We start from the raw sequence: 25,865 nt of genomic DNA on the forward strand, positions 1-25,865 counted from the left end.
TCTTTTATCGCAGTCGCCTTAGAATGTGTAGTGATTTGATATATTCTTCGAGAATGTGTATAATACCCCTACTCGTTTATGTATAGTAGATGTGTTTGTGTAAGCATTTCTTTAATGTATTTGTGTCTTCACTCTGCATTCTGCATTACTCTGTATCCTCGCAAGTATTTCTATGCCATTCGATGTACTGAATTCTTTTTAATATCTCCAAAAAATATTATACTCGTATGTAGCTGCATATATGTATTAGTATGTAAATATGAATGATTACGCATTTATGCTTTAAAATGGTGTAATTCATACAAATCATTTTGCCTTAATTGGCGAAGCAACAAACTTCCAATGTAAATATTTCTAAGAAACGACTTGCGCGCCAAAATCGCACACGCGATTATTAAGAATTAATTAATAAGAAAAAGAAGAGCTATTTTTAGAACAAATTCTATAATTACGTGTGGCTCGTGTATTCACATAATGCAAAGAAAATATATCTTGAGATGACTTTTAAGTTAAATAACAAATTTTGAGACATTTTCTCCAATACTTTGTTTTCATTAAACTCTTTTTTAGATAATTTTTTCTTTTTTGTGAGAAAAGTGTGTACAAATCACAGCTAACTTTTCCTTTGTACGTTTTTTTATGCTTTATTATTAGAAAAGCGAATTTCAAATCTTTTTTTTCAAATACTTTTTTCTTTAAACAAAATTTTTTCAATAATTATTATTAACTAATTTACTTAAAATTTTGTTGATATTTTTATTTTTACTTTTTCTTTATTTTTGCGATTTTTATGTACTTTTCTAACAAAAACACAAAAAACACAATGTATTTAAAAAAAAAATTATTAAAAAAACATTATTACAAAAATTCATTAAAAAATTTTTTACATTAAAATGAAAACAAAAAATTAACAAATTTATCATCATAGAAGTTTTTCATCAAATCATAGAAGTGTTGATTTATTAAAAAATTAAATAATTTAAAATTAAAAATTAAAAAAAAACATTAAAAATTACAAAAAAAAACGCTTTAAAAAAACAAATTAATTAAAAAATTATTAAAATCCATTATTAAAATAAATGTATTAAAACAAAACTTATTGAAAAAATGCATTACAAATTTTTTACATTAAAATTTAAACAAAAAATTCACAAATTTATTAACTCTTCTATGATTTATTAAAAAATGAAATAATTTAAAACCCAAATTAAAAAAAAAAATCTTTAAAAAATTAAAAATTACAAAAAAACATTTTATAAAAAAAATATTAATTAAAAAAAATTTATTGAAAAAATTCATTAAACATTTTTTTACATTAAAATTTAAAAAAAAAAATACAAATTTATTAAAATTTCTTTATTGCATTAAAAAATAATTTAAAATTTAAAATTAAAAAAAAATATATAAAGAAATTTATAAAACAAAGGTTATAAAACTAATATTTTTATTAAGAGAACACAAATTTTTTTTATTAAAAATTATTTCAAAAAATTATAAAAAAAAACTTTATAAATTATTGTTATAATTATATAAATTATTATTATAATAAAGAATAAATTTTAATTAATTTTTTTAATTAAAGAGTTATTAAAGATTAAAAAAATGTTAATAAAAGAAAATTAGAAAATTTGTATTACAATTATTAAAAAAAATATTTTTATAAAAAATGTGTTCTTTAATTAAATATTAGTTACATTTTTTTTTTGTAAGTTTTATTAAGTAAGTTCACAGATTAAGAAAATATTTACTTAAAAATTTATTCATTAGTAAAAAAAACAATAATTACAATTTTTTATCAAATTTTTTTTATTAAATTTTTCTAAATTAAAATTTATTAACAAATTTATTTTTATTAAAGAACTAAAAAATAAGAAATAATAAAAAAATTAATAAAAAATAATGTAAAAAAAATGTATAAGATGAATGTTTTTATTAACATAAAAACTATTAACATTAAAAATATTTAAAAAAAATAGAAAAGGAATTTTTTTTATCAAAGTTATTAAAAAAATGTCGAAAAAAAATTTAATTACAAACTTATTCTTTAATTAATATTTTTTATTAAACATTTTTTTTTTGTAAAATTCTTTTTAACAAAAATTTTATTTTTTTGAATAAAAATTTTATTTTTTTTAAATAACATCTTTGTTTGGTTAATTTTCTTTTTTAATTAAAAATGTACTTGTTTCTTAAAATTTTCATAAAAAAATATTGCTGATAAATAAATAAATTTATTAATATGGGAGGTTGATTTAGTTTTAAAGGTTTTTTTCGAAGATTTGGGGCTTTGTTGTGAAAAAACGGTACAAAATATTTTATTCGAAGTATTGGCTATCGCTAGCTACAACTTTCGCCCATCTTTCGGGCAATTTCCGGATGCCGTTTCTCCAAAATTCTGGCCGCTGCTTGGCTATCCATGACTCAACCCATATTTTGGTAGCCTCGTACGAGGAGAACCGCTGGTCCGCCAAATCGAGACTCATATGCCGGAACAAATGATAATCGGAGGGAGCTATGTCTGGACTATACGGCGGGTGGGGTAACACTTCCCAGCCAAGCGTTCCAAGGTATTTTTTGACAGGTTGAGCAACATGCGGCCGAGCGTTGTCATGTTGCAAAATAACCTTGTCGTGCCTTTTTACCGTTTCCGGCCGTTTTTCTTTCAATGCCCGGCTTAAACGCATCAATTGCAGTCGGTAACAATCCCCCGTGATTGTTTCGCCCGGTTGGAGCAGCTCAAAATATACGACGCCGACCTGATCCCACCAAATGCAGAGCATGATTTTCTTGCCGTGAATATTCTGCTTGGCCGTCGACGTTGATGCGTGGCCGGGCAAACCCCATGATTTTTTGCGTTTTGGGTTATCGTAGTGGATCCATTTTTCGTCGCCAGTCACCACCCGATGCAAAAAACCCTTCCGATTTTGTCGCTCGATCAGCAATTCGCACGTAAAAAGTCGCCGTTCGACGTCGCGCAGCTTCAACTCGTACGGGACCCAATGTCCTTGCTTTTGGATCATTCCCATCGCTTTTAGACGCTTGCAAACGGTTGATTTATCAACGCCCAATGATTCAGCAAGCTCTTCTTGGGTTTGGCACGAGTCCTCGTTTACCAATTCCCCCAATTCCGCGTCCTCGAACTTTTTGGGCTGGCCAAGACGCTCCTTGTCTTCGGTGTGAAAATCACCACTTTTGAATCGTCGAAACCAGTACTCACATGTTGAAATCGACGGAGTATGGTCTGGGTAGGCCTCCTGCAGCAATTCACGGGCTTGGGCTGTATTTTTTTTCAAATTGAAGCAGAAAAGCAAAGCTTCCCGCAAATTGCGTTTCGACGGCACGAAAGTTGACATACTCGGAGCACGAAAACACTGCGTTGTTTATACTTCAGCGAAATGACAGATACTGATAAACAAAGCCTAGGGATGAGGCTTTGTCATGAATATATATTCAGTATTGCCAACGCGATAAAGTGATAAATAGCGCCATCTGTGTGTCACCTTTAAAACTAGTTCCACCTCCAATACATTTTTTTTAAATAATTTGCTTTGATAATTTTTTTTAATAAATTATTTTTAAAAAAATTTTGGGTTTTGTTTTTTTGTGAGAAAAGTATGTAAAAATCGCCGTTTGCCATCCTTTTATGTTCTATTATTCGTGCAGGAAATTTCTAATTCCAATTTGAATCTTAAGGAACCAGTGGTCTAACAATCGCGGGTGCAAGCAATTTTTATGATAATTTTTTATTTTTATTTTTGTTTATGGTGGAAAAATTTAAGAATTGTTTTCTCAATTCTTCATCGTTATGCTTTAATAAAGTATAATACTTATAAGGCATAAAAAATATTTCTATAATAAAAAGGTTTTAGTTATTTATTAAAAATTATCCTTGGAGACAATAAGATTTTGATTATGCTACTTACCTGAAAGATGAAAGGTAAAAAATAAAATAAAACTTATCAATCTAAATATAATATATGGCTGCAAGTATCACCAGTATTTACGATAAATAAATCGGTTGCAAAATACCGCATTCTTGAACTTTGGATATCGGCCACAGAACATTTTTCATTAGTTATTTATCAACCAACCTTTGCTGACAAACACAAAAAAATTTCGAATTTTACAAGAAAGCAGCGGCTAATAATGAGCCTGCATTAAACCTCTTTTGAAAAGGCTAAGAGGAAAATGATATTTTTTATTTATCACTTTCTCTTGAAGAAATGTCTAGTATTTTTATATACACGAACGTCTACTAACTATTGTAACTTATAACAATATCTATATACTACAATACCACTACCACTCAATCTATGGCATCTGTTGTAAAATACGAGTATATGGAATTATTGCCAAGAAATATCTTTGCAGTTTAAAGAAAATTTGGACTCCATTGGCGGGTACCAAACATGTAAGCTATTCACAGGCAAAGCCTCCCTTTCTCCTCCACTACAACCACAGTTACGTATATGTATGTATGTGTTTGGCAAAAATTCAAACAATTTGCTGCTAAAAATTTGAGTTTGAGGAGGGAAAACACCAACTGCACAGCAGAGCAATATAGTGTCAGTAGCGCGCGCCGATAATGGTTAAAATAACAGCACGGAAAGCAAGCAACAATGCGTATGTTGACTATGTATGTATGTTATTATTGAGACTGTGACAGGAAAATATTTTTATTTTACACATATCGAGATTGACTTAAAAATCCATTAAGGGGGCATATGTGTATAAGTACTTGTGAACTCATGTAGATTCACGACGGTAGCCTCACACATACACGTACGTTTAGAAGAGGCAGACAAATTTTCTTGAATATTTTGATATATAAATAAGTCACGACAAACGTCTGTGTGTACACTTAGTGACACAAAAAATTATGCAATTTATGTTTAACGTGCAAAGTATCATCACGTGCAATCAATCTATTACAACAATTATGTACTTAAGTACCTCTAAACTTATGTCACGACTAGCTCGAATGAGTCTAGGCTGACTAGGCGTATACGTGACATGTAATCCACTTAAAGTTTTCAAACGCCAGACGAATGTAAGCATGTAGCCATGTGCATATGTTATGTATGAGTTATGCGCAAAAGTTGACAGTGGAGAAGGGGATATTTATAAAGAGCGGCAGAAAGAAACAGTGGCATATGAAGCGGCTGTTAAACCCGTTTTTCATACAGGTTTGCATGCGCTATTTATAGGTCATTTTGCAGAGTAAAAATACTAATTAGAGGCGTTTCATTGCCATAAAAGGCAAAGATAAAAGAAATAAAACTAAAAAATGAAAGGTAAAAAATTAAAAAGATAAAAGATAAAAAACAAAAAATAAAAAAGTATTTAACCTAAAATATTAAAAACAAAAGAATAAAAGATAAAATACATAAAAATAAAAAAATAAAAAAAAGAAAGCAGATAAATGCTAAACGATAAAAGATAATAGTTACCAGATAAATTTTAAAAGGTAAAGGATTAGGTATACAGGACGAAGGATGCATAACCAAGGATAAAGTACAAATTATACGTTAACAAACAGAAGATTAAGGGTCAAAAGTAGTAGATAACATATAGAAAAAGCTATAAAGAACAGGGCATAAAGGAAAAATCCTAAGAAATATGAAGTAAATGGTAAAACATAAAAAAATATGAATAAACAAAGGTAGTAGATAAAAGCTAAGATATAAAAGATAAAGGATAAAAGATAAAATATAAAGAAGATAAAAGATAAAATATATAAAAGATAGAAGACAAAAGGTAAAGGGCGATAGATCAAAAATAAAAGTTATTAAATAAAAGATAAAAGAAAAACGATGATAGATAATAGATAATAGATAATAGATAATAGATAATAGATAATAGATAATAGATAATAAATAATAGATAATAGATAGCATAAATATAAAAGATAAAAATCACAAATCGAAAATAATAATTATAATGCTGTAAAATTGTAAAAACTATACAAATTCACAAACTGAAACACAACCAATTCAAATTTCATCCGACAAACTTACTGCAAAATATATTAATATCACGTTCTCATCTCGTACATGCATACATATGTCAATACAATAACACGTAGAGCGATTGTATTTATTATTGATAGACGAGCCGAATTTGGCAACATGACAACATGGCAATAACACACTGATGGCCCTCAAGGCAGCCAGCGAAGTGCTCAGCCACACTCGCACTACCAACCAACAACTTCTCAAAGCTCTATTCCATCAAACATTTGTAAATGCATTTGTGTGTACAACGTGCGGCATGAACAAATACGCATCCATATGAGCAATACTTACTCTAAAAGGGCATTACCAAATGCAATAATCGACTATATGCGAAAATACTACGTACTAAATGGCCTTGCGCAATGCCAGGGATGGGATCGAACAATAAGCAAGAAATATGCAGATAAAAGGAATCATATTGAAATAGTTGCACAGCACAACAAAAGAGGAGACGGACGGCAATGAACTTCAGCCAGCGCTCGCCACTAAATTCATATAAGCCTATTATTGTGCGCAATATTGCTGTTAGGCAGCTGGCGCAGAATGTATAGCCTTTATCCTTGTTCGCATAACTGCAAATGTAATATGCAAAGCCCATCTATGTAAATAACTGTGACTAAACGCAAACACGAGTTGTGGGATTTGTATTGTCACTACATTTACGAGTAATAACAGTGTAAGGATTTTTCTGTATTCAAGCAGTTTTTATTTGGTAATCGAAGGACTGTTAAATTGTAGCCAAAAATATGATATGTATAATTTTTCAAATCACCACATTTCGTAGAGTGGATGTGTGTAAGTGTTGTTGTATGTGTGTTGTATTTAGATTTTCACATATTTGCATGGGTATTTTCCATACGAACAATATTGATGTACCAGTAGTTCTATATTTGTGGAAAAGTTCACCATTTTAGTAGTGTCTCTTTACTTTTTATACTTTAATTTTTCATATTTTGTGTTTATATTTTTTGAGTTTATATTTTTTGCGATCTTTTGTTTGTTTTTGTGTTTCAGTATCTTTGATTTGCCATTAAGTTATTTATGTAAACTAACTTTATTTAATTCTAAGCCCACTGCCAACACATTAACTCATTCACAAGTCCATACATGCAAATTTACCCACTCACATTTAACTCAATTGCATAGCTGTTAGTCCCAGTGTACCGTTTTGTGTAAGCCACAATAAAAAAAATATATTCATAATTTTTACGTATAAATGATGAAAAATAAACTCGCAACGTGGAACGAATTTGTATAGTAAGTTCGAGTATTTTATGAAAATATTTATGTACAAAAATGGTCCCTATATAAGCATATTGTAAATACGCCAAATTGTACAAAAAAAACAATTTAATTTAAAAAATTATACTTGCATATATAACTGAAGTATTGAGCTAACTTTTTCCACAATTCTTGTAACCAACACCTCTTCTTTCCACCTTTCCGTTTGCCATTTTGGCTGCTGTTTTCTCATGTAGGAGCAAATTGCACGCGAGAAGCAAGTAAGTGGGCGTGTACAGTTACAAGTTTGGTATAATGCCGATCGTAATGAGTTAGTGGTGTCGCTAATGGCCGCCGATGATTTGGCGCTCCGCGATGAAGCCTATGGCCACGGCAATCTACCGGAAGCATATGCTAAAGTACGCATTTCACCCAAATGGTAAGCTTAGCTGATCGATATTGAATACAATTTTTTTACACTCAAGCATACAACACTCCCACCCATGCTTATAATTCACTCAAATTTTAAAGCTGAGCGATATATTTCGTGGCTCAAACATGGTTGCATTTATGTAATAATTAACTAATTAAAAATTAAGTAGCAGTGAAAACAACTCTTTGGATTGTAAACGCCAATAACAATTCATTCGCTCATTTATTTATTGTTGATCCACAAACTCATTCTGTTCTCAGTTCGCTCATACAGCATCCTGTTCATTACTTTATTAGCTCATTTAAAAACATAGTGAATATGCTAACACTCTAAAAATACTCGCACTGTAAGATCACACATTCCATAAAACACTCACTCTACTAGCAACTCTGAGGATCTCTCAACCAATTACACAGCCACTCAAAATATTTTTTACCCTGAGCTAACTACTAAACCAGAGCGTACATTCAGCGTAAGCGAAAAAATCATTACTTCTACAACAGCTTACTACTAAGTCAAATGTTTTGAGTCTATTTTTAGAAATTAGCTACTAATTGCCCGATATTTACTACCCTCCACTCGTATACCTTGTCATCTAACTTGTTTGCCCATTTGCTAAGTATACTTATGTAAGTTGCGTACTCACTCTTGCACTTTTATTTCCACTTATTCCACACACAGCGGCGATGGCAGCGTTCAACAAACCGAAGTTAGCCATCCCACGCAAAATCCGATCTGGAATGCGACGCTCACCTTTCAGCACGTGAATGCCGACAGCCTTATGGATCGGCACATTGACATACAGTTGTGGGATCTGGTACCGCATACAGAGTCCATTTTTTTGGGCGAATGTAATGTCAATTTGCAACAGGCATTTCTTGACGATCGCGCCATCTGGTGTCGACTGGACGATCCGAAGGGGCTGCGCGGCATTAGCATGTCAAAATCGCCGAGCGTCTCACCGCGCGGCTCCATTGCCACCGGCTGTCCAGGCGGTGATGTATCGCGTCTATTGCGACGTGACTATAATATGCAACGTTCCATATCGGACGATGTTGACTCAATCGGCGATGGCACATCGCTGCTGCATCCCGATACCGCCTGGGTGGCTGGCTCACGGCGTGGTTCCTCGCAGTCGGAGACGCTCGAGGTGGAGGTGTATCAGTTGGGTAAAGATTTCTCACGTTCATTGCCGGGTTCGCGACGTTCCTCCTTCCAAGATCCCGATAAGATGCGCGAAGGAGACAACATGGCAGCACCGTCACCAGCCTCATACTATGTAGGTCGGCGGCGTTCATCGGTGGCGCGACGCGATCCCGATGAGATACTAAACTCGCTGAAAGCAGTGCGAGGCGAGCTCGGGCGTGCGATGAGTTTGGGAACGGAGCAGCAGAAGCGGCCAGGATCTAGACGTAAGTAGATATTTAGTTGTATGTCGTTTATTCGAGGGCTATAAAAAAAGTGTATGTGAAGTATGAGTTACCCAGCAAATGCCGTTTCAAAGGTTTGATTTCCTAATTTTATATAAAATTATTTTCTTCAATAACTATCAAATTGAATAAGAAAAATGGTTTAATTAAATATTAGGTTGGGGAATAAGTTCGTAACATTTTTACCGAAGAGTTTTATTTAAACAAAAAAACAATAATTATATCAACAAGTTAATCAATTATATATTCACCATTGCTCCTTAGAATCTCTTCCCGCCTCTCGACGAGTTTGGTGATGCCGTTCCGCCAAATATTCGCCCTTCATACGGTTTGAAAGGGGGTGGAAAGAATGGTGATTCGTCGGTGCAAAGTCCGGAGAATACAGCGAATGCTGAAAGATCTCCCATTCGAGCTCTTGGAGTGTGTGGAGTTGTCGTGGTGGGAGTAAAGTTTGACTATCTCGATCAGGTGTTTTCAGTCGAATATCCTGATATGCGTGGTGTAGCAAAGTAGAGCTCCTTGTTGACCATGGCATTCTTTTTGAACATTCCCCAGTGCACCATGCCTATATAATGATCCCAATCCCACCAAACACATATCATGATATTCTTTGAATGAAGATCCGACTTGATTCTCGGCTTTGGTGTATCTCCTGGAGCCACCAACTCCTTTCTTTGCTTCATTATGATGTATGGGCATCACTTCTCACCTCGGTTTCAAAACCATTATTTATGACCACATGTTGCTCGATGGCGGGCGAGATGCTGAGAACCAATGTGAAGGCGACTTTCTATATTTTTTTTACGTTGAGCTCGTGAGTCACCCAGGCTCCCAATTTTTCGGTGAATCCCATTGAATGAAGGTGACTGAAAATCGTTTTATGATCGCAGTTAAGCCTCCTGGCCTAAGCCTCAAAACTAAAAAAATTAAACAATTCAAAAATATAATTAACATAGTTTTGTAGAGCGGAAAGAGTTATATCGAATGTTTAATCATCCTTTGCCAAACAGCAAACAAATCTTTGGAAAATAAAAGAAAATATAAAAACGCTATGAACTTGTTCCCCAGCTCAGTAGTAAATTTTTACTTCACGTTTACTTTAGCTTCAGAGCTAGCAAACTATATTAACAAATTTAATGTTTTGTTTGGCAGTTAGGAAAACAGAAGTAGCTAAAGAGCCCTTTGAAGTAAGCAATAGTTTCTCGGTTCGAGTAGTAAAACTCACTTTATCCATTAGCTGAGAAACGAACACAGAAAAAATAATATTTTTGATGAATACCCCAAGAAGTAAATTTAAGAATTAATAATTTCCTTAAATGGCGACCAAATACTACTTTCATTGAGAAATTTTGTTATTATCAAATGAGTATCAAATTGGGGACAAAAGTGATTTGATTTGAGATATTTCTTAATCATAATCACTCATCAGTCCAAAGGTTTGCTGGGTATACACATACATACTAGCTGTCATATATGAATGCATGTGTAAATATTGCATACGTTGATAGCCATATTTGTAAGTACAAATTCAATCACTAAAATACTGTCAAAAGAAAGAAAATAATATGTCACTTATTTTATTTCTAAGAAAATTGAAGCAGGAGAATTGAGTGCGCTACCTGATCTTATTTAAGCACTGCATGCTAAGCTATCTTAAAGTTTATTTAAAAGCACAGAGCGAGTATCACAGGTAACTCTTCGACTTACGCACCTAAACACCATATAATTTCTACCTTAATTTCATAAATAATACAAAAATATTTAGAAGAACATACTCACATGAAATTGTTGTTGCTTCAAAGCTCTTAAACGCTCGTTCAAAATGAATTTAACTCAACTTTGCTGGCATAACAGAAAATGTTAGGTTAACAGTGTTGGTCACATTCCTGCTGTAAACCGCTTTTATAGCATACATTCAGAGGCTAAACTGTACAAACGACAGAGCGAGCATCAATTAAGACTTGTACAATAGATTTTTAGTATGCAAAATTAATTTTTCCTTTATTTTTAACATTAGTACAGTTTTCTGCATTACAGAAAGTAAAATAATTAAAAAAATGTTTCACTTAAAAATAGCAGGCGGCTCTGTTAGCCATCAAATATTTTGTTAAACAGAAGGCAGATATCCGAGTGAATTCACTTGCAGTTTAACAGAAAATGCAATGAAAAGAGGTTGACAGTGATAGCTGTATTACAAGTTTGAACACTTCCTACAAAGTATCGGGTGTTTTTTAAAGAGCTTGAGAACTTAAAATGATAATACAAAACCGAAATATTGTTGGAATGCATTTCTTTTTTTTTTTATTATACTCTGGTAGATAGTTTTATAGCATTAATTTAGAAATATGATGTACGGTATATATCTGCCGCGCCTGCGAGTTACATGGTCCACTCGATTAGTACAATTATGGCTACTTTTTAATGGTGGCTTACACATACATAATTGGCGCGTACACCATTTTTGGGTGTTTGGCCGAGCTCCTCATCCTATTTGTGGTGTGCGTCTTGATGTTGCTCCACAAATGGAGGGACCTACAGTTTAAAGCCGACTCCGAACGGCAAATAGTTTTTATGAGGAGCTTTTTCATGGCAGAAATACACTCGGAGGCTTGCCATTGCCTGCCGAGGGGCGACCGCTATTAGAAAAAACTTTTTCTTAATTTTTTGATCTTTTACCGAGATTCGAACTGACGTTCTCTCTCTGAATTCCGAATGGTAGTCACGCACCAACCCATTCGGCCATGGCGGCCGCTTGAATATTGCAATAAATCGTCTGTTAAGTGCGCTTTATGGCAAACTGGTTGGAACGAAATATCGTCTATGTTTAGCTGATTCACTTTTGGAAACAAAAATTCAGTCAGCAATGCTCGATAGCGCTCGCAATTCACCGTAATGGTCGCTCCTTCCACATTTCGAAAGAAATAAAGGCCGATGATACCGCACATAAAATGGAGGAAGTGCTCTATGAACTTCGCGAACAGATTTATTTTGTTTCTTTTTTAAGTATTATAAATAAAATTTAGTAAAAAAAATCACTTAAAACAAATTTATTAAAAAAAAAATATTAAACAAAATATTTTTTCTTAAAAAAATTATTTAAATAAATTTAATAAAAAAAAGTTTTTCTTAAAAAAATTAGAAAATTTAAATTATTTCAAAATAAATAAATTACTAATAATTAAAAATTAAAAGAATTTTAGTTTTTTAACAAAAGGCATTATATGTACTAAATTATATTTGAAATTCACTGTCCTAATAAAATAAAAGCGCACAAGACAATCATAAAATTAATTGATAGACCACTTGGCTCTCTTAAAGTTTATAATTTCCTGTACTAATAATAGAGCATAAAAGAATAGGCAACGGCGATTTTTGCATACTTTTCTCACAAAAACAAAAACCAACAGTTTTTTTAAAATAATTTATAAAAAACAAATTTATTTAAAAAAAAATATTCGAGCAAATTATTAAAAAAAATGTATTAATAAATTTATTAACAAATTTATGAGCAACTTTTTTTATTAAAAAATTTAAAAGCAAATACAGACAAATACAACAAAGAGATTTTAAGTAAAAAAAATGAAAAAATTAAAATTCTTATTAAAAAAGCTAAAATTGTTATAAAAAAAATGTTGATTAAAAAGAAATTGAAAAGAAAAAAACTTTATTAATGAAAAAAAAAAGTTTTGACTAAAAATTATTTAAAAAAATTAAAAAAAAAATGTTTTAATTAAAACCAATTCATTCTTTAATTAATTTTTAATTATTTGAAAATTTTTTAATTAATTTTTAATGAAAATATTTATTTTTTTCTAATTTTTTTAAATAATTTTTAAAACAAAAATATTTTTTCTTTTTTAATTTTTTTAAATAATTTTAATAAAAATATTAATTTTATAATATTTTTTTATTGAACATTGTGTTTTTAGGAATTTTTTAATAAAAATAATTTTATAATTATTTCTATTTTTAATTCAAAAAATTCGTTAATAAATAATTTTTTTTTAATATCCACAGTTTGAATGCGTTGTTCTGGCATTAAACGCTTCATAATGACTTGGCATACCTTACTGAACAGAAATGTCAACACAGTTTGCCATTCTCAGCAGTTATCGATATCGACAGTTCTCATGCAGTTAAAACAGCACCCGATACTTAAACACGCAGGGCGGCGTGTTTAGTGCGTAAAATTACTTTTTCCATAGTTTTTAGGAAAACTATACCAGTATATTTTCTGAATACGAAAAGTAAATAGTAAATTTATTTGGAAATAAAGAATGCTCAAAAGCAAATCGAAAGCATGAAACTTGCGGATAAATCACTTTTCATACAAAAGCCGGAAGCTCTGCTAGTCACCTGTAGTGGTCAGCATGTCTCAAATGTGAACAACATTCAGCTGTTTGAGTTAGCTATAGTCGTCTTCGATTCGTCACTCCTTTGCTCGCTAGGAACTGGCTAGCTTTGGCACCTACTTCCTTGACAAAAAAAATTTCCATGTAAACACGAAGTTATTGCAGCAACAACAACAAAGTTTTCATGCAAGATTCGCCCCTAGCGAGTATCGTTTTAGCTCAAAAAATTGATATAACTCACACTATTCAATACCGTGAACTCTCTTTCTGAACATTAAGCAAGTTTCATTACTAATACTCATACAGTACTTTCAAACACATGCAGTTTTTAGCAGCAGCAGCTCTTCTCCGGTGCTGCAAACGTATTTTTAGATATTCCAGTTACCTGATCTATTCGCCACACGCTAATGCATGTCGAATCGAAGAGGGCTTATATGGCAATGAAAACTCTAAGTATTTCTCAACTATAACAGACCGCTTATGTGTTGTTAAGTTCTAGCTGGAAATAGGTTCCTAATAACAGAATACGAAAGCTTTAAGGTTAAGCACTCTTACCAGGCACGCTTTTGAAGAATTCAGCAGTAGTTAAGCACTGCCTGTTTAATTTTCCCTAATTCTCTTATATAATATTTCGGAAATGCAATTTCTCTACAGTTGGTGTATCTCAATTCTCTTGTGCGCGCACACTTGCATATATATAGCAACAAATAATTATGTCTAAAATGTTTAATGATTTTTTTTTTATTTAAAAACAATTGTTTACTTTACTAAATTTTTAACACAAACTGTATATTTCTTCTCGTATTTTTTCTCATTAAAATATTTGAAATCATATTATTTGCTCTCTTCATTCTTCATTTTCCTTTAATAAATGTTCGAATTTGTATATTTTCTATTTTCAAATATTTATTTTCAACTGCTTACTGCTAAAATCTATTCACTAATCACTTTCTATTATTTTTCTTTCTCTCTTTCTCTCTCCTTTTTTCCCTGAAACACCTCTCTATCACTCTTGCTCGCCTGCTTTCACTCACTTATAAACTAACCACGCCTCTTTCTCTCGCTCTTTATTATTTGTTACACCTAATGCCACTTTGCCCTAAACTTAAAAAGCCTCAATATCGGTGTCGCATTATCAAAGCTTAGACACGCCATACACTTGGGCACGCACTAAATGAATGCGAGTAGCTCGAAATTAAAAACAAGAAAATAAAACGTAAAATTGTATGCAATAAAACAACAAACACAACAGCAATGCTACTAAATAAATAAAAAGTGCTAAATAGAAATTTTGTAAAAAGTAAAAAAAAACCAACTAAAACCAACTTTAATCAAATGAATCACTTGAATGTACAAAGTATAGTAGTTTGTGCAACAAAGCGTGTTTGCTTACTGCACCAGAAATTATAATTTGCTGCAACTCCATCTATGTTTCACACCACTACAAACACGAAAGCGCACAATACCTACTTATACGAGTAAATGTAAGCTACATCCACACATCCACATACCTGCGCACTCCACAAATAAAAGCGAGAATGCACAATTTGACAAAAGTAACCGCAACTAAATGAGACCGAAGTAAAAATATGAAAACACAGAACTAAAATTTTCAAATTACAAATTTATTTGAGCGACTGAAATCGAGAATCCCAACAAAGAATCAAAAAACAATCGAAACTTCAAAACACAATTTTTTCCAAAACAAAAACGAAAACACTTTAGTTTTCAAAACCAAACCGGAAATAAGGTAGCCCACACTTGTCGTGATATTGCACATAAAACATCAGAAAACATTCAGTAACTCAATAGGACCCACATCCTCAACTTCTCAACAAAGCAATAGTTGGCAAATGGTAAGCGCACATTGACGTTTGTTTGGTTCTTTTTATACAAAGTTGCGTTGAACTTGTGCTGATGCTCTGCAGATTTAGTAGTTTGTATTTACACATTTTATAATTAATAAGTTTTATGGTTAAAATTGAAATTGCTTTTAACAAATTGCTTTTTATATTCGTTGTAGTGTAAATAGAAAAGCATTAAATGTCGCCTACGCACAAAAATAATCACTAATTTATATTCTCAAACTTGGTGTTTTAAAAAGCGTGGCAATATCCGTGATTAGTTTAGTAAGTTGGGGCAATCGAGAAATATGTTGATGAAGTGGGTATAATTCCAGTATGCGCACAGCTATGACTTTCGCTTTATTTCTTCATAAGCAACTTGAGATATCCAGACTAGTGCTAGACTAAAGGAGTAATACTTAATAATACTTGCTGCATACTTACAGGCGCATAAAATATGGAGCGTATCTCCCGTACTCATACAATCTCTTTTATGAGTGCTGAAACGTGTTGGTTAAATAGAAGAATACTCCATATTTATATTATTTGAAAAAACAAAAGTTTGGTATAAAACTATTTTTATAATTTTTTTATTTGAATTACATATTCCAGAGAATGCGTATATTTTCCAATACGTCAATTAATGATAAGTGAAGGCCGTTTTTGTTATTAAAAAACAAACACACTTACACTTTCACACGTAAAAATGAAGTTTGCATGCCATGAATTAATAAAAAAAATGGTCAGTTTATCTAAAACCTTTTTTGCATGAAATTTTCCAGAAATGCATGTTTTATATGTATGTAGAAAAAACATTTTTTTTGTACACACACACACACACATATGTACGTATATTAGACTGTAGTACTGCTTAGCAGAGCTCAGAATAGGTTAAAAGGCCAAACCCAAGAGTTTTCGAAATGACTCTTCTCATATGGCATACACCCAAAAGATGGGCACGACATTGAATAGGTCGATAAATAAAGTAGGCTACGTAAGTGGCATGGTATCGCGTATATGCGTGGAATTTTTAATCGGGTCAACTCTTTGTAGCCATACGTAACACCATGTCTAAATTTGGTATAACATTTTTTTAAGGCTGATAACTTTTTGAACGAACCTCGTATGACCAAAAAAAACTTTTTATTTTTTAATAATGAATCAGAAAACCAAATACTAAAAACAAAAATAATAAATCTGTTTTCGTTTCCATTTTACACGCTTTCAAAGAAACATCCGAAAAACACCATTTCAAAAGAGGCGAGGGCCTTACCCGAGCTCCCTAATATGTACCCCATTATATATATGTGAAGAAATTAACTTAAAACCTTTGAAATTAGCGAATTGCTATTCTCAACGTCGTTCTCTGCCTTTGAGGTTAAGTCCTCACTAATCCTTGGGCGCTTAGAAAAATTGAATTTGCTGAGAATTTACAATCGCATCGAGTTCATATGGGTTGCAGGGCACATAGATATAAGTAGCGGATGCATTGGCTGAGCAGACTGCGGCCTCCTGTCCTTCCTGCGAACAGTCCCCAGAGACTCCAGCAAACCATCTTTCCAAATATGAATGGTTAAATCTAGGGTATACCTCTGAAAATGGGTTTGGATGAGGTGCTGTGATGAGTAGAGGGCACAAAATACCAAGAATTCGAAGTGCAGAGCTCGTTTTAATTCAAGAAGCAAAATTAATCCCGCAGCGCAAGCCTTTTCTATATATTTTACATAAGCAACGAGATAATAATCTTTGAAAAGGTTCGAATAAGTGTTTTTGCATAGGCCGGAAATCCCCTTTTCTCATCGACTACTTGATCAAAAAGTTCCCGAAATATAAACAAGGTATTCAAAATAAAAGTGTATGCCACAAAAGAGAAATTATCTCATTCTTCTTCTTGATTTGCGCGATACTCGCTTAAGCGATTTTGGCCGAGTTTAACAAAGCGCGCCAGTCGTTTCTTTCTCGTACTAACTGGCGCCATTTGGGCCCACCAAGTGAAGCCAAGACCTTCTCCACCTAATCTTCCCAACGCAGAGAAGGCCTTCCACTTTCTTTGCTACCACCAGCTGGTACCGCATCGAATACTTCAGAGCCGAAGCGTTTGTATCCATTCGGACGATATGACCCAGCCAACGAAGCCACAGGATATTTATTAGATGTGCTATGTTTATGTCGTCGTAAAGCTCATACAGCTCATCATTCCATCGCTTGCGATACTCGCCGTCGCCAATGTGCAAAGATCCAAAAATCTTCCGCAGAATCTTTCTCTCAAACACTCCAAGTGACGCATCATCGGATATTGTCATCGCTCAAGCATCTGCGTCACACGTTAGTATGGGCATGATGAGAGCCTCATAGAACTTTAGTTTTATTCGTCGAAATTATCGCATTATCGCCTTCAAAGTATTCCCGATCAGCTGCAATACAGTTTTGCTTGCATTTGAACCAGCTCTCGAAACATTTCTGTACCTGAATTTTTAGTATATTCATCCGCACCGTCTTTGATTTTTCCATTTTTCCGCACGTTCCCCTGAGTGGTTTTTTGACACGATCAAACAGAAAAAAATCACATATCAAGTGAATTCTATGGCAGTTGGATGGTATTCATTTCGGTCTTGGTCAAAAATACACAGTTAATGTTGGCACTGCGCGGTGGTGCGTTATCTGGATACAAATTCCATGAGAAGTTTTCCGACAAATCCTCTTTTTTTGGTGGATTGCTTAACGCAAATGTCTCACAACGCCCAAATAATAGTCCTCTTTAATAATAGTCCTCTAGTTTGACCTCCTCCTATTCCATAAGACCCGTGTGCATCGTGGTTTTAGGTATTGGTTTATTATGTGCGCTTCACTAACTCGCCTGATGGCTGGATTGTGTGTCGTACTCATAAACATACGCCTCGTCTCCAGTAATAATGCTAACGGGTTTGATGAATGTTGGGTCGCATTCACCCTTGGAAATCATGTCTTGGGCGATATCAACGCGGTTGATGCTTTTGCATGAAATTCAGGACCTTTGGGACCAACTATGCAGCAACACAGTGCAAACCCAAATTATTAACTACAATCTCCCGAAAGGATCTATAAGCTTTGTTCAAGTCGCTGCTAACTCTCTGATGATAGATTTGCTGATATTGAACAACTTTTTTTTACTTTATTGAGGTTTTCAGCCATTTTCGATGTCGATAGTGGCATGTGTGTCATTCCCGATAGACTGGCGATCTCTTCTGAAGCGCTCATGTCTCTCATAAACAGCTGGCAAATGTTCTCTTTAGAGTATCATTAGCGAAAGAGTTTTCAAACATTTCTAAGATTTTCGCATCATTGAATCCCTTTTTAAAGCAAAATTTAATACAAACTCGTTATTTAAATTCAATTTCTTTTTTAAAACTATAAAAAATCGAATGCTCGTGGAAAATTTACCCAACACGACGTAACTTTTAGAAATGTCAAGTAATGACGATAAAATTTTAGTAAGGCTAATCACAGATGTGACAGCCTAACAGAGAAAAACCAGAACTCAGAACAGTTGACTTAAAGCATCACCTGGCGGCTCCTCCGTGAACTTTTTGGTCAATATGTATGTTATAGAACGAACTATATTTTTATAAAGAAATAATTTAAATTAAATGTTAAAACTTGTCAGCATGGGGTGCTTTTATAGCATCGCAACGGACTACATTATGAAGCATAGTTCAATTAAACAATGTTACTTTCGCTCGGAAATTTGTTGACAATTTGCTAATTTCCTACTATTCATTCAAACCACTGAAAGTTCTTCACTTTACCTTTGCATAACTTTAAGTAATAAAACAAAAAACCAAAAACGATTTGTAGTATCGGCTGCTCAGCCTGCCTGTCATTTCAACTAAAGCGAAAAATTAATCAAGCGTTAAATAAAATCTAACACCTACTATTTTGAGGCGCACCCTCAAATATAGCAGAAGAGCAAAAATGTATTATTAATGTTGAAGAGTAAGAAAATCCCACTGCTTAGTTTGTCGTAAACCTAAGCTCTGTACTATTTACGCTCAATGACCAGCATTTCCACAGCCATGACAAATGAGGGCTTTCTCTCCACACACAACAACTATGTCATGGGTATAGAAAATATGCAAGTATAAGTGCAATAGTAAGCGATTGAAAAGAGCTAAAACCTGCTGAACCTTGAAATTAACTTTTGGAAAACTTGCGCTTTCGTTGATGATATTCGCAGTATTTGCCAAGTAAACAACAGTAACAAAAGATGGTAATCTCACGAATATAGGGTGTCTCAAATACAAATCAATTTTTTATGCAGCGTTTCCATGTCAAGTGATTTAAGCGTGTTGGGCATTGTCGTAGATCTTTGTGATATTTGGTTTCTTCTAGACTTGCGGGTAAAAAGAAGTAAAATAAAAATTTGTAAAAAAAATTTAATAATTTTTAGATTTATCGAATGTTGAAAATTTTAGAGTTTTTTTAGTAGGAAATTTATTGTTCAATTTTTAGGATAAGTTATGCAAACACAGTGAGCTAGTGGAAAATTTCACGTATCAGCTTACTACTGTACGTAGCGAAGCTTCGATAGATTTGGGAACGGACGTAATATAGGAGTACGTAATGTATGTATGACAGTGCTTGGCAAGTAGTTTGCTCTAATTTGTCACTGGTTCACTGTAGGTATTTGAATACAACTCGAAAAGTTATGGGAGCCCCTCTATGAAACCTGCAGAGATTACTGAGCTTGGTCTCAGTTATTAATGAAATAATAAGCAAACAACTTGAGATTAAAATGTTTTCCAAAAATTACAAATAAAAAAATGTTACACAAAAATTTCGAGCAAAAAAATTGTATTTTTCCAATAAAAAGTTATGGGAATCCCACTAGGAGACTTGCAGAGATTACTGAGCATAGTTTCAGTTATTAATGGATATATAAAAAACAAATTTGAGAATCGAAAATTTTCAAAAAAAAAATTATTTTTCCACAAAATATTTTTTGTTTTTTTTCAAAAAATTATTTTTCTAAACAATCTAAAGGAGAGAAAATTTAAAAATAAAAATGTAAAGAAAAACATTTGAAACTAAATTGTTTTCCAAAAATTACGAACAAAAAAATTTTACACATAAATTTCGAGAAAAAAATTTTATTTTTCCAATAAAAAGGTCTGAGAATTCCACTAGGAGACTTACAGAGATTACTGAGCATAGTCTTAGATATTAATGAAAAAGAAGAAAAAAATTTGAGATTCGAAATTTTTCCAAAATGTACACAAAAAAGTTTAATTTTCAAAAAAAAACATATTTTTCCAAAAATAATTTTTGGTTTTTGCTAAAAATTTTCGTTTTCTAAAAAATCTAAAAGTGAGAAAATTTAAAAATAAAAAAGTAAAGAAAAATATTTGAGACTAAACTGTTTTCCAAAAATTACACACAAAAATATCTTACCTAAAAATTTCGATCAAAAAAATTGTATTTCTCCAATAAAAAGTTAAGAGAATTCCATTAGAATCTTGCGAAGATTACTGAAATTACTTTCAATGAAGAAATTAAAAAGAAAAATTGAGAATCGACGCTTTTCCAAAAATTACGAAAGGAGTTTTAGTTTTGAAAAAAACAAATTCGTCTTTCCAAAAATGTTTTTTGGTTTGCAGATACCTATGAAATGAGACTTTTTTTTCAATTTCAAACGTTTATTAACCAAAAATGGTTACAAATTTAATCTACAAAATAATAGCCATCGCTAGCGACACATTTACCCCATCTCTCTTGTGGACGCCGCGCCAAAAAAATTGGCCGTCTTTGGCTGCAAACCAATCATCGAGCTATTTTTTGGCTTCTTCGTGAGAATTGAAGCGCTGCTCGGAAAATGCGTGGCCCATCGATGCAAACAAAAGATAATCGAACAGCGCCAAGTCTGGTGAGTAAGCCGCATGCACAAGCGGTTCACAATCGTACGTCTCCACCAATTCCCGGGTCGCTCTTGTTCGATGTGGCGGTGCATTGTCATCAAGAAAAATTATCGATCGGCATATTCTGGGCGTTTTCGGTATACCTATAGCGCTGTTCAAATCGGCCAATAGTCGTTGGTAGTGTGCACCGTCAACTGTTTTACCTGGTTTTAATAGCTCGTGCCAAATCATACCGCGCTGATCCCAGAAAACACACAGCATTGCCTTGCGGCCGATTGGAGGATTTGGGATTGGAGAAATACACCCATTTTTCATCACTCGTAACGATTCTATGCAAAAAAGACTTCCTTTTGTATAGACTGAAAAGGAATATTCGAAATCGAATTTTGCAGAACCAGAAGTGAATGCACACCAAGTCACACAGCTGGTCATGCTACTGATCTTTTGAGCAACAAATTCACTTATCGAGTTAAGAGCCATATTGGGGGTACCTATTGACCAAATTGGTACTACCATTTCGGCACCAAATGACTTTTTATGAGGTGCAAGTAAAAATCGGTACAACTTATCAGCAGATATTCCATAAACTATTCTGATCCTATAGCGGCATATCTTGGCGCAATAGGTGAGATAGAGAGTAGAAAATTATCAACAAAATTTTGGAAAATTGGTTATTTAGCTTTACTGTGAAACCAGCTGAGATAGCTTCATAAATAAAATTGAGTTTTATAAATAATGAGAATCTTAGAGCTCACACCATTCTATGGCATTAAAAAGTAACCCAACTTTAAGCATTTTTTACCGGCAAATAATGCAAGGAATAGAAACTATTCGTACAGGTCTTTATTGTCCAAACTTTGAACAGTAAAATAGAAAAATTTTACTGTTTTATAAAACAAGCAGCTGTACAGGTGTGTGACGGGAACCCTAACATGAAAAACTTCGCCGCTTCACAATTTTCTAATGCAATTTCCACCATAGAAAAAATATACGGTACTTGTATTTGCACCACCCAGTATGCGCAAGTAAACATATCCAGTTATTATTCTGATGATGGCAGTATAATATTTATGCTAACTTAAGCTAAAAAATGACTGCGTTGGTAGATGAGCTAAAGGGTAGTGCAGGCAAGAAGCTTTAAAAGAGTTAAGCAACTTAAACAAACTTGTTAGGTACAAAAGTTATTTGGAAAGCTTTAAGGAGAGGAGTTGGCTATAAGCGCCACTATGTGTATGTGTAGTACAGTTGACTGTGGGGAAAGGATATACACGTGTGTATAATCGAAATCGTAGTTTAACGGATGTTTAAGAAATCACATACATATATGGGGAAGAGCAAAAGTAATAAGCTAATTATGCAGCTCATAGCACCCCATAAAGTGAGGGAAAGTTACTCATGAGTGGGTAACTTCTCTAGAACAAAGTTATAGTTCATCACGTCTGAGGTCTTTTTTTTTTTGAACAGAATAAAAGTTCGTACATTTTAAGCAAAGTAATCCTTATATTACGTGAAAAAATCATTTATATATATTATTATAAATTTCTGATAAAAATATTACTGGCAACGTTTTTTTACAAGTAATTTTAAAAGGACACTTGAGCACTAAACCCCTCAATATTTTTCCTGAAAGTTTCAATCTTAGTTCCGAAGACCAAAAGTTGGCAGTATGACTGTTTATTTGTGATACTGCCACTTTTGACAGTATGTGTAGCTCTGCTAGTAGGCACGGCGTAGACCGGGTGCTAGTAAATTGGATTCGATCAATTTGCTGGTGTCATCCGGGGTTAGTAGAGGATGAACCCAAGGTGGTTGTGTCTCCATTGCTCTGGTGCACGGTAATCGATCCTCTGCTCACCACCTTAAACGATTCGGGAGTCTACGCACAAGCATATGCGGACGATGTTGCTTGTTTGGTAACAGGCCCTTCGCTTATGAACATCTGTAGGAAAGTGCAGAAAACTCTGGATCTGATTGAGACTTGGTGCTGTGCGAATGGGCTATCGGCAAATCTCGCCAAGACTGGTATTGTCCTCTTCACCAGAAGGAGGAAGCTTGATGGACTCGTTCTGCCTAAGCTAAAAGGAGTCACAATCCAGTAATCCAAGGAAGTTAAATATCTTGGAGTAATCCTCGATAGTAAGCTCCTATGGAAATCATACGAGAAACAAAGACTTCCAAAGCTCTGACAGCTTTCTGGTAGTGCAAAGGTGTCTTTGGGAAAACGTGGGGTCTTTCTCCTAGCAAAGGTCCTATGGATGGATGTGTAGACTCTCTCTCGTGGGAGTCAGGAGCACCTTATCTAGACTACATCGCACTGTGACCATCTGTTGCACCGGAACTTTTTCAACTACTTCAGGCCCGGCATTAGATGCTCTGATTGGTTTACCACCACTTGATGCTTTCATCCAAGGAGAGACCTTGAAGGCCATCTGCAGGCTGAAAAACAATGGGAACTGGTACGGTCTCTGTCTGGCATTGGAAAACAGAGAAGGCATGGACGTCGAGCCAACGATTCTCTCCATGCCCCTTGACTCCATGCCATCAACAGTCGTACTTGAAAAGAGATACAGTGTAGTGCTGCCAGAGGCTCAGTTGTGGTCAAACTCAGAAAATGAACCCGGCAAACACTGTTTCCGCATTTTCACGGATTGCTCCAGGACCGAGCATGGCTTCGGCTCTGGGGTCTACGTGGAATCCAGCGGGACAAAACTGCACTTTGCTCTTGGAATATATGCATCTGTGTTTCAAGCGGAGGTGTATGCGGTTCAAGAAGCGATGAACTTTGTTTTGGGAAACCGATGGAGAGGCAGATCTACATGTGTCGGCAACGACAGCCAAACTGCGCTTATGGCCTTAGACAGCCCCCCAACCACATCAGGGGTAGTCGTCCAGTTCTGTAAATCCAAGCTGAACTATATCGGTAGATATAATAGCCTGATGCTAACATGGGTCCCGGGACACGTGGGCATCGCTGGTAACGAGACCTCTGACTCCTTAGCTAAGATGGGCTCTGAGGCCAACTTTTTTGGCCCAGAGCCCGTTTTGCCACTCCCTTCTGCGGCCATCACAGCCACGGTTAGCAAATGGGTAACTACCACCCACAAGCGAGCTTGGCAGGCTGAGAGGGGCTGCAGATGGACAAAACTGATGTTACCTGTCATGTCCGATCGACTGTCGCAAACCCTTCTGTCATTAAACAGAGGAGAGTGCAGACGGGTGGTTGGACTGATGACGGGCCACTTTCTGTGGGCGAAGCACATGGAAAAGTTGGGCATCTCAGACAGTGTACTCTGCCCAGCTTGTGAAGAGGTGGATGAGACGGCGGATATGTTAAGAAGCGACCATCTTGGCTCCTTGGCACCACAAGATCTACTCAAATTTCTTCGAAGATTGGGTAGATTTAAAGAAAATTAAAATGGAATCCAAGTGTAGTACAATGGACTTAATTCATGTCTGAGTGCTGCACTTTGCTAGTTGTCCCGACAAAAAAAAAAAAAATTACTGTTTATACGTAATTACGTACCTTAGCGATGTATCCGAAGGAGTTGAAATAAGATTAGATATACTAGTAAGTACATACACCTTATATGAGGTGTTTTAAATATAAGGAGAATTTTAATTTTTTCAAAATATATTTATTATTCATCAATTTCTATTTCACCTCCTACAAAATAGTCCCCTCAGATATGTGTATATAATACACTTGTGCCAGCGTTTTTTCCAATCCTCGAAGCGGTTCTGATATGCACTTTTTTGCATGTCCTTGAGCTCTCTCAGCGATTCAGTTTTATTTCATTAATTGTCGCAAAACGCCATGTTTTCAGAGATATCTTTAATCTTGGTGACAGGAAAAAGCGGCAGGGGCCAAATCTGATGAATACGGTGGCTGAGGCATGATAACGGTGTTGTTTTTAATCAAATAATCTCTCACAATCAAAAAAATGTGAACAGCTGAGTTCTCATGATGTAAAAGCCATAAATTTTTCTCCCAGGTTCGGGCATTTTTCTCGTATTACTTCACACAAACGGGGTATAACTTCAAGGTAATATTCCTTAATAACCGTTCGACCTTGTGTAAGAGCTCCTGATGCACTACGGCATGTTAATCGAAAAAAAACAGTGAGCAAAACCTTAACATTTGATCGAACTTGGCGAGCTTTTTTTGGTCTTGGCTCTCCTGGACTCTTCCATTGGGAAGATTGGGCTTTGGTTTTGATGTCATAACCACATACCCATGATTCGTCACCATTTTTGACCCTTTTAAGCAAATCTGGAGCATCGTTAACGTCATTCAACAATTCCTGAGCGATGCTCATGCCAACTTCGCTGCCTTACGCTTCATGCCCAAAATTTCCGAAATTTTTGCATGGCATGAACCAACCGATATACCGCGATCCTCAGCAACTTCTCCTATTGTGATTCGATGATTCGCTATAACAATTTTCGTCACTTTCTCAACATTTGTATCGTTTGTTGATGTGCTGGGGCGTCAACATTCACATCTTTTCAATCTTCTATGAAAAGCTTGTACCACTTGTAAACATTTTTTTGAGCCAGAGTACTCTCACCGTAAGTCACTGCCAACATTTCAAGTGCTCTTGAGCACTTAATTCCATTTTTCATATAAAAGTTGATGCAACTTCTGTGATCCATTTTTTTCGATAGCAGAAAATCGCCGAA

At 34.3% G+C, this 25,865-nt stretch overlaps 1 protein-coding gene across 1 annotated transcript in view; it reads left to right on the forward strand.

Moving 5' to 3' along the window:
• Positions 1 to 25,865, forward strand: part of LOC128860193 (regulating synaptic membrane exocytosis protein 1) — a 265,936-nt gene that overhangs the window by 205,046 nt on the left and 35,025 nt on the right. Inside the window, exons 11-12 of the mRNA XM_054097507.1 lie at positions 7,493 to 7,674; positions 8,350 to 9,080. Coding sequence (XP_053953482.1) covers positions 7,493 to 7,674; positions 8,350 to 9,080 — 913 coding nt within the window. The remainder of the gene's footprint in view (positions 1 to 7,492; positions 7,675 to 8,349; positions 9,081 to 25,865) is intronic.

Source organism: Anastrepha ludens, chromosome 4, assembly GCF_028408465.1.
Source record: "Anastrepha ludens isolate Willacy chromosome 4, idAnaLude1.1, whole genome shotgun sequence".
NCBI classification, from domain to species: Eukaryota; Metazoa; Arthropoda; class Insecta; order Diptera; family Tephritidae; genus Anastrepha; species Anastrepha ludens.